Source organism: Podarcis raffonei, chromosome 10 (assembly GCF_027172205.1).
Source record: "Podarcis raffonei isolate rPodRaf1 chromosome 10, rPodRaf1.pri, whole genome shotgun sequence".
Taxonomy (NCBI): Eukaryota; Metazoa; Chordata; class Lepidosauria; order Squamata; family Lacertidae; genus Podarcis; species Podarcis raffonei.
Genome location: NC_070611.1, coordinates 41,626,413 through 41,640,893, shown reverse-complemented (window position 1 = coordinate 41,640,893; position 14,481 = coordinate 41,626,413). Strand labels below are relative to the sequence as shown.

Here is a 14,481-nt window from a genome sequence, read left to right as displayed (position 1 = left end):
CACTGAACTTTGCAAGACCTGATGACCAGCTGATCATTGAGACTTGCAAACTGCTGTGCACAGCACTTTGCAAATGGTCAGCATGGACACAAATCCTCTTCCTTACTTGCCCCACACCTGATGTCATGTATGGTGCCCAGTGTAAAGTATGCACGCATGACTTGGCCAAAAGTCTCAAGGGTAAAATGAGAAAGCCTGGCAGGCCAAATTAGATGTATGGGATGAACATTCCCCAGAACTGCTTTAAGAAAATAATAGTGCCCTCCAATACAGGTATAGCCTGGAACTCCAAAAGAACCCAAGAACTAAGAAGCAAAATTTTATTTTCACACCTACGCATATATACAAGTGGGCATAGAATCTCAAACCTAGAGGTTTCATTATCTGTGGAATTTGGACAACTGCATGCCAGTAAAGAACTCTGATATTCCAGTTAGAAGTGTAAAACCAGATTTCCCCAACCTTCTTCCCCCACATCCTAGCACTTCCCTTCTTCACCTATTTGTAGCAGCTTCAGAGCTTCCCTTGGAGGTCAGATAGACTTCTCCCAAAATCTCTGGACCCTTCCTTCATCTGCTACCTAGTCCTCTTCTCCAAATAAAGCCCTTTTTGTCCTTAGAAGAAAGGAAAGGGCCAGGGCAGCAATTGTACAAGGGCAGAATTGCATATGTCTAGCATTTCTGAATGTTCAGAGAACCACACCAAGTGTTTATGAGCAATCAATATTAAAGTTCAAAGACTGCAATTCATTTTGGAAACGAGCACAAAATCCATCTTTAGTTTGGGCAGTCTATTTCTTGTTTACTCAAATCATCTTGCCTTATCTCAGCTAAGTACTACAAATCTAATGTGTGATCTTAGCCAGTGACTGGCAGTGAATGTCGTGTTCACAGGGGCATTGTCAATAAACATCCCCCATTTCCTTTTTTTGTACAAAAGAGCACTTATTCAAGAACAACTTGTGCGGACAAGAAAAGCAAACCTCAACAGACCCCAATATAAGCTTTAAGAAACTTATCTTTCACATGTCCATAGCTATCACCATTATTGAGTAGGAAATTATTGAGAACACAAGAGAATGGGGAGATTGTGTCTGCAGGATTTCTTAGTTTTCTTTTAATGCCCCAAGGGGTGTGTGAATGTTTTGTGTGCTATTACGTATCAATAGTTACTGTTTTTATTCCCAAAATAGCAAGGAGAGAGATGAGATGATAGCAATATTCTAAAGGAAAAGGAAAAGGATGGTTAAAAAAACCCACAACCAAATATGAATTGCTTCATTAATATATTCTACCTGAATCAGGTATGCTCGGACAGCAGCAGCAGAAAGAGGAGGGTATGCAAGAATTGGCTTAGTTGTTTCTCCAATGCTATCACTGATAAGATTTCCATCTGAGTCATATGCCGCAACTGCAAATATATAACTCTGGTTGGGCTCTAAGTCTTCTACTTCCAAGATGCAAGTTTCATCAAATGGTACCTTAAAATAAAGAATAACTTCATTGAGGTAAAAAAAGAAATAGCACTATGGTAATGGACAGCAGTATAAACAATGATAGCAGCAGCTTTGGTACCATACAGTTTGGCAGAGTTATGGGAGGTGGGCTTTAAAAGCTTGTCATAAATCCCCTAAAAAGATGTGTGCGATTTACACATTGTAACAAAAGAACTTTGATATTACCAAGACTAAAAATGCCACTAAAACCTGGATTTCTAAGTGACAGCCCCCCTTCATTTGCTTTTCTACGGGATATTTGCCAATTTCATCACTGTGTCATGAGCTGGCAGGATGACGGGGAGGAGGAAGAGGATCATGGTGAGGGGTGTAGCCAGGACCAGGACACACCGAGGCAAGCAAGGGATGGGGAAGGAAGAACTCATGGGGTGATGGAGGATGGTGAGGGGATGGTGGTCAATGCACATCAACCAGAGCAGCAGCACCCATCACCAGAGAGGGCCCTGACTCCATGAACACAGTGGGCTCTGAGGCGTAGGGAGGGGCAGGAGGGGCGCTCTAGGAGGCTGAGGCAGGCAAGGGCAGACGGCCAAGCTCCCTAGCTGGCCAAGTGCGGCTCACTAGCTCTGGAAGTGTGTGATTCCTCAGCTGGAGAAGGCAGAATATGTGAGGGCCATGTGGCTCATCAAGGCCAGATGCTGCAATCAGCATTCAGGAAAAGGGAAGCAGAACGGAGGTGAAGTGTCTGTTCAACTGCCCATGTTGATGGACCTTGGCTTGGATGCTCCTGGGCCTCTATGGGGCTGTGCTTCAGGTTTGACTCTGGACTGCATTCTGATCACTGGACTTCAGACTTGGCTGCTTGGATTGACCCTGGACTGCGTTTCCTGACCTTTGGACCAGGTAGGCCAGGGGTTCAGAAAACATTGCTATTCTCAGGTCTTTTACACCACAACAGAAATCAGAAAAAGTTCACCTATCAGGCATATCATGCTTTAAACTTCAAAGAACAAAGTTCAAAGCATGAAAAGAAGATGCCTGTTATATACAGTGGTACCTCGGGTTAAGTACTTAATTCGTTCCAGAGGTCCGTACTTAACCTGAAACTGTTCTTAACCTGAAGCACCACTTTAGCTAATGGGGCCTCCTGCTGCTGCCATGCCGCCGGAGCACGATTTCTGTTCTCATCCTAAAGCAAAGTTCTTAACCTGAAGCACTATTTCTGGGTTAGTGGAGTCTGAAACCTGAAGCATATGTAACACAAAAGAGGCCACAAAAGAGGCCTCCTCTGAAAGTGAAGGTGTTTGAGAAGCTACCACTAGTTCCTATCAATGGTAGCAAGCTTAGGGCCTCAAAATAGGTGAGAGGCAGGAATGGACCAGATCCAGACACCGATCCACTGGATTCAAATCCTAGTTCACCCTGACAGGAGCCTAATTTTAGCCCCCCATCTGGACTAAAAAAAAAGTCCACCACCTTCCACCCTGGCTGCTGTAAGACAGTCCTGCTGCCCCCTTAGAATTTATTTTTTCTTTGTTATAATTATACAGGGAGGGGGTAGTGCCTTATTTAAAGTCAATGCTACTGGCCTCTTTTTACAGTTTATGCTTAGTGTAGGAAGCAGATTTGGGAGAGACCCTGGCGTGACACATTTAGAGTAAAATCTGCCACACTAAGACACTTTCCTCTGTATCAGCCCACATTTAAGAGAATTCCCTAAAACAGTCCGTATGTGGTACTATACACCTGTGATACTAGCACATATTAAAAATATGAATTATCAAACTTGTTGGAGGGGTTTGTGGTGCCATAGGCACATGTTGACACATCGTGTAAGGTTTGTCACCATGCGGATACTTTCTGGGCACAAATTATTAAGGAAATGAGAGCAATTATTGGCAGTTTACTGGTCCTAAACCTCAAATTGTGTCATCTTCATATTTTCTCAGGAATTAATGCTGACCACCCTTTAAAATCTTTGGTAATTTTCATTTTAGTTGCAATCAGACTAGTTGTACACAGAGGTGGAATGATGTTTCTGTTATTAATGTGAACTTGAAGGACACTTCTAGACCAATAGACTTTGCTGCCGCTTTGGGGACTTTCGTGATGCACATAAACAAACAACATATGAAGCCACTTATCCCAGGGAAGCGTGACTTATTCGGCAGTATCTATGACATATGACCTTTGTCCAAACCTTGCTTCCTTCAACCTTCCTTGCTTAAGAAACAGAAATTCCTCCTCTTCATTTACCACCGTACGCCTCCCTCTCTGCCTTGAACTTACCTTGGTTACCACAAAGCCATTCTGGTGACTGTTTCTGTCGTCCCCCCGCCCCCAAGTATGTTTGGTGTATCATATTACAATTTATTCATTCTTGGCCTTTTCAAGTTTTAATAATAAAAGGTTTTTTTAAAAAAAAAAAAAGAATGAATTAGTCCTCATCTACGAAGCTGTAGTCAGTTTGTATTACTCAACTGACATAATTACTGATGCTTGCCACACCTCATGAAATATGCCAAATTCCATTTTCATTTCTCAGTAGATTAGAATACTAGCTGCTGATGCTACAAATACTCAAAAGCATACAGTGGTACCTCGGGTTAAGAACTTCATTCGTTCAGGAGGTCTGTTCTTAACCTGAAACTGTTCTTAACCTGAAGCACCACTTTAGCTAATGGGGCCTCCTGCTGCTGCCGTGCCGCCGGAGCACAATTTCTGTTCTCATCCTGAAGCAAAGTTCTTAACCCAAGGTAATATTTCTGGGTTAGCGGAGTCTGTAACCTGAAGCGTATGTAACCTGAAGCGTATGTAACCTGAGGTACCACTGTATGTTCTTCTTCCACTACGTTCAGCATTACCACTCTTGCCTGCACCAGCAATGCAGTTCAGAAGTAGTCAGGCAGACAAACTCACAGAGGACCACAATTATAGAAGACCTTACCACTTCTGCTGTGTTCTTAAGGCTGTAGTTATTTAACCGGACTTTTGGGTTACATCCTTCTGCTACACGTCCAAAAATACAGTACCATGCAATCTTTAAAAAGAAAATGAGAGTTGTAATATGTACATCAGTAGAACATCAAAGTAAAAATGTTTAGGATTGCTCTATAATACCTGGCACTTAAACAGTATGTTGCTGGGAAATTTTTTTCCAAATCACTATGGGATTCTAATTATAGTGCTATTTAATTTTGCAATGTTCACAAAAAGAAAATTTTCCATTCCCTCCTTCCCCCTGCAGCTAGCTGTGAATAATTACTTTAAATTAAGTTGGTTGTTAAATGTACATGTTAAATTTCTTAGGGGTGCTCCCTGACAGGTGTTTATTGTAGAATAAGTGTTCCTCGTGCACCCAAATTTTGAGTTTTCACATGACATCACTGACATCAAAACTCTGACCTGATTTCCCACCACCACTCTGCATTTGCTCTTTCTTCGATTATTTCAGTAAGATTTAAAAAATGAACTTGCTGCAAACCACCCATTTGTCAGATCTGAACAATATTAAACCCCTATCTGAAAGCACCCTAAATTGCATTTAATGTTAAAACATTTATGGGCTAATAGCCGTAAATAAATAAATAAATAAAATGTTAAAACAATAATATAGCCACTGTATTTTATTATATAATTTGTAGTTTATGAATGATTTAAAGTCCCCTTTTGACTGGCTAAAAGTGCCCTTCTGAGTTCATTCCCCACTAGTGAAAATCCCTTCTAAAAAGCACTGGATTGTATTTGTTACCTCCCTAGGAAACAAATTCTGCAACATACGGGTGCTGATACAATATACTGTACACTTAAATACTGGCTTCTTCAAATACTGAAGTCATAGAAGCCCACAGAACTAAAATATGTGAGACATACAACATAGTGCTACTTGTAAAACAAAATATAGCAATTTCAATGAAATACTCGATCATTTTCGAATCAAACAGGTATGTTATAGTTCACGTACTGAGCAGTATTGACTTTCTGTCTAAATATTTTATGTATTTTATTGGAACTCAGAATGTCAAACAATATAATCATGAATTAATTTTCTAAAATGTGGTTCTAGAGTGATGAATTGTCTGGTTTACTATCTACAATTTTAAAAACCTTTTTAAAAAACTTTATCAAAAAGGATAAATGTGACTATATTGTGCCACCTAGTGATGAATGCTCTGTATTTGCATAAAGCATTGTGCAGAAACAACTGCACCTTAGCAGGATATACCCAGAGCACAATTTTATCTTTCTGTTGATACTTAAATACGTGCATAAAATACTTTGCATTTAAGATTTGTCAGTGAACTATCTCATTGATGGATGAACACCTTCCATGAAAACTGAACATAAAATTATATTTAAAAAGAAGTGGGAAAAGGTACTCACATTCCTTATAATCAAGCAAAATATAATTCTGTGTAAAAAGTATGTGTATCCCATTGACTATGGCAGTACAGTGGTACCTTGGGTTAAGTACTTAATTTGTTCCAGAGGTCCATACTTAGCCTGAAACTGTTCTTAACCTGAAGCACCACTTTAGCTAATGGGGCCTCCTGCTGCTGCCGCACTGCCGGAGCACAATTTCTGTTCTCATCCTGAAGCAAAGTTCTTAACCTGAAGCACTATTTCTGGGTTAGCGGAGTCTGCAACCTGAAGCGTATGTAATCTGAAGCGTATGTAACCCGAGGTACCACTGTATTCAAGTACTTCTGCTAGAAATGGAACTCCACCTTTGCCCCCACTTTCCTCTCCCTGCACTCCTCCTAAATCTGTTACGGAGTTTCCCCAAACCCTCCAGAGCGGGGGGGGGGGGGGGCACATGGTGAGAAAAGAGGGAGGGAGTTCTGTTGTGCATATGAAATCCTTGTAGTACTAGAACTACTGTGATGGATGCCATCCATGAGTCAGAGTCCAACATGGCATGAGCAGACTTTTACTTGCGCAATGGGACTTCATGTTCTTTTCCCTCCTCCAGTCCCCAAATCACTCTGAAGCAACCATTCAGGGTAGATTTTGATGGCAGATGGGGAACTGTAGGGAGGAGGAGAAGGTGAAGTCCCATTGCATGAGCAGATTCCATTCCACTTGCCCATAGAGTTGGATACATTCAACCCTTGGCCATATTCATGGCACAACGAACTGGCCCAATGTTGTTTAGTGTATATATGTGGGTGTCAGTGTGCTAAGAGGTATTACCTTAACATCTGAAGCAAATGGTGCTGGTTTAAAAGCCATGGAATTGTGTGATCTGGACAGCAATATAGGAGGAGGTGGAACTTTGCTTTTCGCGCTACTTGCAGGTTGCAAGAAAGCAGAACGTATTGCATTTTGTTCAGCTTCTGCTTTCTGTATTAGAGTAAGTGCTTCCTAAGATTTAAAAAGGCTCAAGAATGTTATTTGGCTTACATATACTGTATTTCAGACGCAAACAGAAAGAATAAATATAAAGAACAGCTGATTCATAGGGCAGAGAATAAGAACAGTCAGGAATACAACATTTTTAGTGCGTGCCTGGACACACTATTTATGTGACATTTATGCAAAGAGCGAACACATTCTGTACCCCACCCAGTGATCTATCACTGTTTCTGGTATGTTATTAAAGTTTGTTCCTTGTTTACCAAAATTTCATTACAGAGGTCTCTGCCATTGCCCCTCTTTCCAGACTTTGTCCTACCCCTCCTCTTTTATCATCATTTCCCACCCTAGTGGGTTTGTAGCTATAGCTCTGGGAACAGAAAGTGCACATATATGGAAAATGCATCAAGATCAGGGCTGAGACAGAACTGAAATGAAGAGCAGTGGCCTAAACAAACCCTTATACTTGGACCTAGGAAATCTAAGTGGTCTATCACAAATTCATTGGGCAGTCTTCCGCTAGATACAACCCCTGATTTAGTTCTCTATTTAAAGAAATAATAATGAGCTATCAGAGTTGGGGTAAGAACTATCACTCCAGGGTGAGGGTCTGTTGGACCGATGACACTTTCATGCCTCAAGCAACAGGAGGAACAGTTCCCACTTGGGGGTGCCCAATGGAGAAGAACCATTCCAGTAGGAATGTTAATATTCCCATAGGTTCCAAGTACAGTACATGAAAATCTTAACCAAACTCTTCACTAAAGTAATATTTCTATACATTTATACATAAATAAATTTATTATCTGGAACTGAAAACAGCATGATGTAATAGACCTCCAACTGTTATTTGTCTTGTTGTTTATAAACCCAAAAGTGGATTCCAGGGAAGAAATGCCTGGTAGGAATGTGTCCTTGACCTGTAATAATGCTTACTGATTGCCTGATGGAGGGTGAGTTGGTGGGCTGGTAAGGTGAAACCTCTTATTTTTGTGTGGTTAGAATATAGCCTACTGTACATTCTTCTACCCATGTCCCTGGAAGGTTTCCCAAACAGGAATACAGCCTCCAGACTGAAAGAGGTTCCTGACCCCCGGTTTGAATCCCCACGGCGGGGTGAGCACCTGCTGCTCGGTCCCTGCTCCTGCCAACCTAGCAGTTTGAAAGCACGAAGTGCAAGTAGATAAATAGGTACCGCTCTGGCGGGAAGGTAAATGGCGTTTCCGTGAGCTGCTCTGGTTCGCCAGAAGTGGCTTAGTCGCACTGGCCACATGACCTGGAAGCTGTACACCGGCTCCCTCAGCCAATTAAGCGAGATGAGTGCCGCAACCCCCGAGTCGTCCACGACTGGACCTAATGGTCAAGGGTCCCTTTACCTTTACCTTACCTGAATCATTGTTAATGCTTAATAGAAATAGAATTACACTTAGATATATGATTTTGAGAAGTGATTTCCTAAAAACTCACATTTTAAAAAAAGAAAAAGACCTGCCAGGTTTGCTGCTATTGTTAATTTTAACATTTATATTGCCAACGATTTCCTCAGAGTCTTCAACATACAATTATGCCAACAGCAAACTAATTAATTGCAAGGTAATTTATATTACCTCAAGCAGCTGTTTTGGGGAAGAACTGGCTGCCCCTACTGGAATCAGTGTAGCCTTCTGCATCAAATAGAGAGCTCTGGACAATTTATTCTTCTTTATTTTATTTGTGACATCTTGTTCTGTGAAGCAATTGTTTAAAGTAAAATAGTAAATCAGGCAAAGCGCAGTGTTTCCATAATCTAATTTTACAAGTACATATTAATGTACATTACCTGTTAAATGTTTGAACTGGTGTAAATTCTTTGCAGTGGCCTTTGATTTGATATTTTTACCACCCATCTGAATGCCTACAAAGAAGTAAGCATAAGTTTATATCTAATGTCATTTGCTTAAAACAACATAATACATTAGATTCTATACGAGTCCTGTATTTATCATCCCACCATGGCATGAGGATTACTTTTCTGTTTCATTTCATTTGACTCTTCAGATATAAAACTAGAGTGTACACTGAAGTATGCAAAAATGCATTCCTTTTATGAAGCCTGGGTGGCTTCACACACTGCTCGGCACACACAGTTGCTGCAGATACAGCTGCTACTCAAAAGATGCAGGTGTAGCATTGCAACAAATGGGGTGGATATCACCTTTCTGCACCTGAGTGCAAGCACCAGGAGTCCTGAGTGGGCAGGTGGGCCCCACTGCATTTGCATATAGATGTTTCAAGATGCAAGTATATTATCCACAGTTTGCAAATTTGTTTTTGGAAACACCTGTGTACCCACAGCAATAATTTCCATGAGATGAATGGAAAAGGTTTATTTAGGCCCAATATTTGGATTATTCCTGGTTTAGAATGAGGGTGCCAGATGCTTGCAGCATAACAGAACTCGAAACTCAAAAGCTACTCATGGAAGAACAAGATAGACAGAATGCAAAATGAATGCCTTCCTTGTATTGAAAGTGGATGCTTAGGATGCTTCCTAATGATCTTCAAATGATTTTTTTACTCACTTATACTTAACACTAAAAGATTTAAATCAGGGGTTCATGAAATGGTACTGTAATTCTGAGAGAGAGCGTCGTCTTGCTTTTTAAAAAACAAAAACAAAACTAAAATTAAGTAATCTGGCTCAATAGCCCAGCTTCATCCACTGTCCCGCAGGAAAACTCAAGATGAAGGAAAGGTGTAGAAACAAGCAAAGTGGTACAATTTCTTTCCCTGTGACCCTGGTGCCCCTCCTAGCTTTTTAAAGGGCAGTACTACTGCAGTAGGTTTCTAATGGTCCCTCTGTATTCTATCTTGGTGGCAGCTAATCTTCCAAGTCTTTTTGACAGACATTTCCAACCCAAGAGGATGGATCTGTTGATTGGTGAATTGCTTCAGCTTGCTGAATAGCTCTCCCCGCTACTGGGCAGCCTTCATCTCCTTTCAAAGGCGATCATGTCCCACAATATGGCAACAAATCCTTCTCCAACCCTTGGGCCAGAGAAAACCAGCCTCAGCTTTCACTTCTGGGTCACGCCATAGCCCAAATGAGCCATGTGACACAGGCTTGGGAAACCAACAGATCAATCTCCAGTTCCCAGCCACACAATAGATAAACACTCCAGTGCTGGGATACTGGGGAGTGTAATGAAATTTATTTGAAAATTTAATGTAAAAAAATAGTGTTTACAAAATGGTGTGGTATTCATCAATACTAATACATATGCACTTTTGAGAAGGCACTTCTGCAACCATGTTACATGTACTATAAGAGGAATAGATAACCTAGCTGGGTAGAAAATTCTCTTATTTTTAGCAATAAACACTGCACTTTGAATATGTATTTTACATACAGTGTAGGTACTACATTGGACAACAGTCATCCACATCCACCAAAATAGCCAGGAAACCACTGAGCTTTAAAAAATATATACAATGGGCAATATTTTACATCCTATTACCATAAAGCTGTACTGGTCTTCCTCCGCGAAAATCTTTTACTAAAACATGGCATCAGTCAGTTTTATTTAATCTTACCTTGTGGCAAGTTAAGAAGTTTAACAGCTACTCGATGCTGAGCCTGAATAAGTTCAATGTGTAAATCCATAATAAAATTGTTTCCTATTACGGATTTTTCATTGATGTCATATGCTGACCATTTGTTCCAATTCTGATAGAAAGGAATTAAACAAAATTCAGTTTTAAACATTTTAGGGGGTATTTCTCAGTGTTACTGGTGACGATTCTTAAAAAATTGCTTTTTTGGGTTCCATTAAAAAACCCTCACAAAGGGCAATAATAATCACAAATAAATAAAGAACAGATGGGACAGAGCATGGAAATAAACATTACACACAGAGACACACGCAATCCACACATATCCAGTTAATACATGTGAGAGCCTTCTAATTTTCCTATAGTGTGCAAAAGTTGTATTTGCACCTACAGAAATAGATATCACATGCCAAATTATTGAATCTTTGGTCAAACATTTAGAGACAGAATCAACTAACCTGCTGCTCTGACGGAAGCCAATGCAATGGCTCTCCCTAGTTCAACAGGACTTCTCTACTCTCCTTTCCCCAAATCTGCTTTGGAGGGTGAGACCCCTTATACAGTCAAACCTCGGTTGTCCAACGTAATCTGTTCCGGAAGAACGTTCGATTTCCGAAATGTTCGACAACCGAAGTGTGGCTTCTGATTGGTTGCAAGAGCTTCTTGCACTCAAGCGGAAGCAGCGTTGGACGTTCTGGTCCAAAAAATGTTCAAAAGCTGGAGTATTTACTTCTGGGCTTTTGGCGTTCAGGAGCCAAAACGTACGATAACGGAGGTGTTTGGGAACTGAGGTTTGACTGTAACAGTACACACAAGGAGGGGACGAGGGAGATTGTTCTGCCTGGCAAGTGGAAAGGCTTACATGGATGGAATGATAGTCATAGTGAGAAACTCAATTCTACCCTATTAAGCTAGGTTGTATACAACTCTGACACAACTCCTGAAGAGACATTTGAATAAGTGAAACAATGGAGTGGGGATCAGTTATTTAAAAATCCCCACCCTGTTATTTAGAAAGTTATTAAAAAATCCCTACCCAGACAAATCCCTATGGATGTGTGTGTGAGAGAGAAAGAGATGCACTTGGGAGATAGAAGCATGTTTGTGCTGTGTGAGAGAAGTGTTATATATGTTTGTGTTGTCTATTTTGCCACTGCCACAGGCAACAGTGGCAGCAAAGCTTCCCTCTTAGCAGTCAAGCTCCCATTATTTTCCCCAGAATGACACATAGAGGAGGAAGATATGAGAAATATGGCATTGCAGATGGACAAGTAAAAAAAAATATATGGATGAAATAATTTCAGTAGAATGAAAAAGCTCCACTGAAAATTGTTAAGAGAATTGGTGAAAAAAAATGTGAGATATATAGATCAGATGCTTAAGCAGTTTAGGGGTGAGAGGAGAAGAAGAAGAAGAAGAAGAAGAAGAAGAAGAAGAAGAAGAAGAAGAAGAGGTGTTTGGATTTGATATCCCGCCTTTCACTCCCCTTCAGGAGTCTCAAAGCGGCTAACAATCTCCTTTCGCTTCCTCCCCCACAACAAAAACTCTGTGAGGTGAGTGGGGCTGAGAGACTTCAAAGAAGTGTGACTGGCCCAAGGTCACCCAGCAGCTGCATGTGGAGGAGTGGAGACGCGAACCCGGTTCCCCAGATTACGAGACTACCACTCTTAACCACTACACCACACTGGCTCAGAAAGAAAATGGGATGAGAAAGTGGAAAGAAAGAGTGGGAAAGGGGGTGCTCTCAATGGGCCAAGCAAATCTGAGCGTTGTGGTTCACATCAGTTTCTTACTTGAAGCTCATACCTTTTTGCAGCAGTTATCAAGCACCGATGTACCATCAGGCAAAAGCGTAATTAGGCGAGCTCGATTCATTGCATTAATTGCTCTGTCCAGGTACTCATAAGCCAAATGCAACTGTTCTGATGGAGATTTCTAAAAGGAGTCCACACATTAGATTAATAAAAATGAAAATTGGAAAGCTACTGATGTTGGTTCCAAGACAAATTTAAGAACTAGAAATAAAAAGGAGAGAAGCAAAATGAAATCTTTTTGGGTCCATATGAACAATTTGCTCACCAGCTAAAAGCTAGTAGATAATTGCTAAGATTATTCAAATTGCATGCACAAGATTATTCCTGCCCCAACAATCATGCAAACAATTCCCAACTTGCTAACCATTATTTCTAGTTTTGGCTTCTTTTATCCACATTATTTGGTTCTGGTTAAATGTGGGTCTATATACACAGCAAAGGTCAATGCAACACATACGTAGGATGTGTTGATACTATGAAATTAAGGAACTGTGAGTTTGTAAAGATGGAGAAACTCATGCCCTGCTCCCACACTCACCCGAGAGTACCTGGGAGAAAACCTGAGATGATAGATAGATAGATAGATAGATAGATAGATAGATATATCACACTTTCCTATCGGTTTTCCTTACCTGTTACCTCCATTCAAAATTATGAATATTAAGCAGTGGCATATCTTAGTCTAGCAGAAAAGGATACTATACCTGTATTAATGAAGGAACATCTTCAACACAGTACTCCAAAACCAATGCAGCATCATTTTTTTCTATTGGCACTAAAGAGGCGGAGAAATCAAGTTAGAAAGGGACACAGTACTAGATATATTAACCAAAGACTCCAGCAGTGAAGTCCTCTAGTTTGTTACCTTGTTTCTACAATGGCAAATATTTCTCATGCATTGACAAAGTAGCTTTTTGTCCAGAACTCAGCAGCTGCACATAAATGTCATACAATGCAAATGTCAATGTAATGTACAGCACTTTTCACAGAGGCTAATGCTAAACAGACTGCAGTCCTAGAGAAATGCTTCCTAAATTATTCTGTAGTTTCATTTATCAGGTATCAGAAATATTATATTTCGAAACCATAGTTTTCCCACTAAAATATTCTCATTGGCATCCGTCTCTTTCAGAAGACAATGGAAGATGGCAAGATCCCCAAGGATGTGTTCTACATGGAGCTGGTTTCAGGCACCAGGCCTGTTGGCAAACCAACTCATTAAAATTAAAATTTTAAAGAAAGAACAGTGCAATCAACTGCTTAAGAATCTCAGCCAAGTCCCCAGCGCCAGCTCACTTGAAATATGCCGACATGGAGGACTTTATACTGGGTAGCACCAGAGTTATTCTGGCAAAACTTTCTGCTAGGGTAATCTCAACACTGCTGCAATACCAGTATGATATAAAGCTTTAAAGCCCTGCATAGAAGCACTGAATTTGAAAAAAGGAAAAGAAAAAAACCCTCATTTATGTAAAGCAGGGGTAGCAAGCCTGTGGCTCGCCAGATGTTGTTGGACTCCAGCTCCAATCAGCCCCAGCCAACACAGTCTATGGTCAGGGATGATTTGGATTGTAATCCAAAAACATCTGGAGGGCCACAGTTTAGCCACCTGGAGATAAAGAAAATATATGCAATTCTCTACACATATAACATTTAGGCTTCAGTCCTATACTCATTTACCTGGGAGTTAAGACCTGCTAACCTCAATGGGTCTTACTTGTGAGTAGGCATGTCTAGAACAGCACTGATAGAAACGTAGTTATAAAAGTTATTTGCTCCTGGCAAGTTCAAAGTTGAGAAAGAAAAGCAAATGCTTTTTAAAAAATTGTTCCAATTTGATCGGTCCCATACATGTTTATGTTTCAGCATGGCTACCACTTCCTATATCTTTCTTACCCATTTCTATCCCTCAAAGGACTTTTTTATTTTATTTCAGTGTGTTGCAACCAAAATGTGGGAGGCTAATAACATTACGGATTACTTAAGACACTTGCTTTCTATAGCTCTTATCTTAAAATTTGTTGTACAATAAAACTTAATTATCTACAGGCAATGCTATCACAATTGTTATTCAATTCCTTTTATTATGTTCTTACAAAAAAGTACTACACATTTACAAGTTCCCCATATGTGTTTTAACTCCTACTATAGTCTCCCCACACTACCAACATCTCACATGAACAGTTCCATATATCATCTTTATCGCTGCTAATGTAAAATAACATCACTACATTCATTTGCCTGCATTTTCTTAAACAATAACAT

At 40.4% G+C, this 14,481-nt stretch overlaps 1 protein-coding gene across 8 annotated transcripts in view; it reads right to left on the bottom strand.

Annotated features, from left to right (window-relative positions):
- CFAP54 (cilia and flagella associated protein 54) overlaps positions 1-14,481 on the bottom strand; it is a 106,751-nt gene that overhangs the window by 65,340 nt on the left and 26,930 nt on the right. For all 8 annotated transcript variants that reach the window (XM_053404981.1, XM_053404977.1, XM_053404980.1 and 5 more), the window contains 8 exons: positions 12,921-12,991; positions 12,209-12,337; positions 10,385-10,517; positions 8,631-8,705; positions 8,419-8,537; positions 6,650-6,820; positions 4,404-4,496; positions 1,295-1,480 (listed from right to left, as the gene is read on the bottom strand). In XM_053404981.1, coding sequence (XP_053260956.1) covers positions 1,295-1,480; positions 4,404-4,496; positions 6,650-6,820; positions 8,419-8,537; positions 8,631-8,705; positions 10,385-10,517; positions 12,209-12,337; positions 12,921-12,991 — 977 coding nt within the window. The remainder of the gene's footprint in view (positions 1-1,294; positions 1,481-4,403; positions 4,497-6,649; positions 6,821-8,418; positions 8,538-8,630; positions 8,706-10,384; positions 10,518-12,208; positions 12,338-12,920; positions 12,992-14,481) is intronic.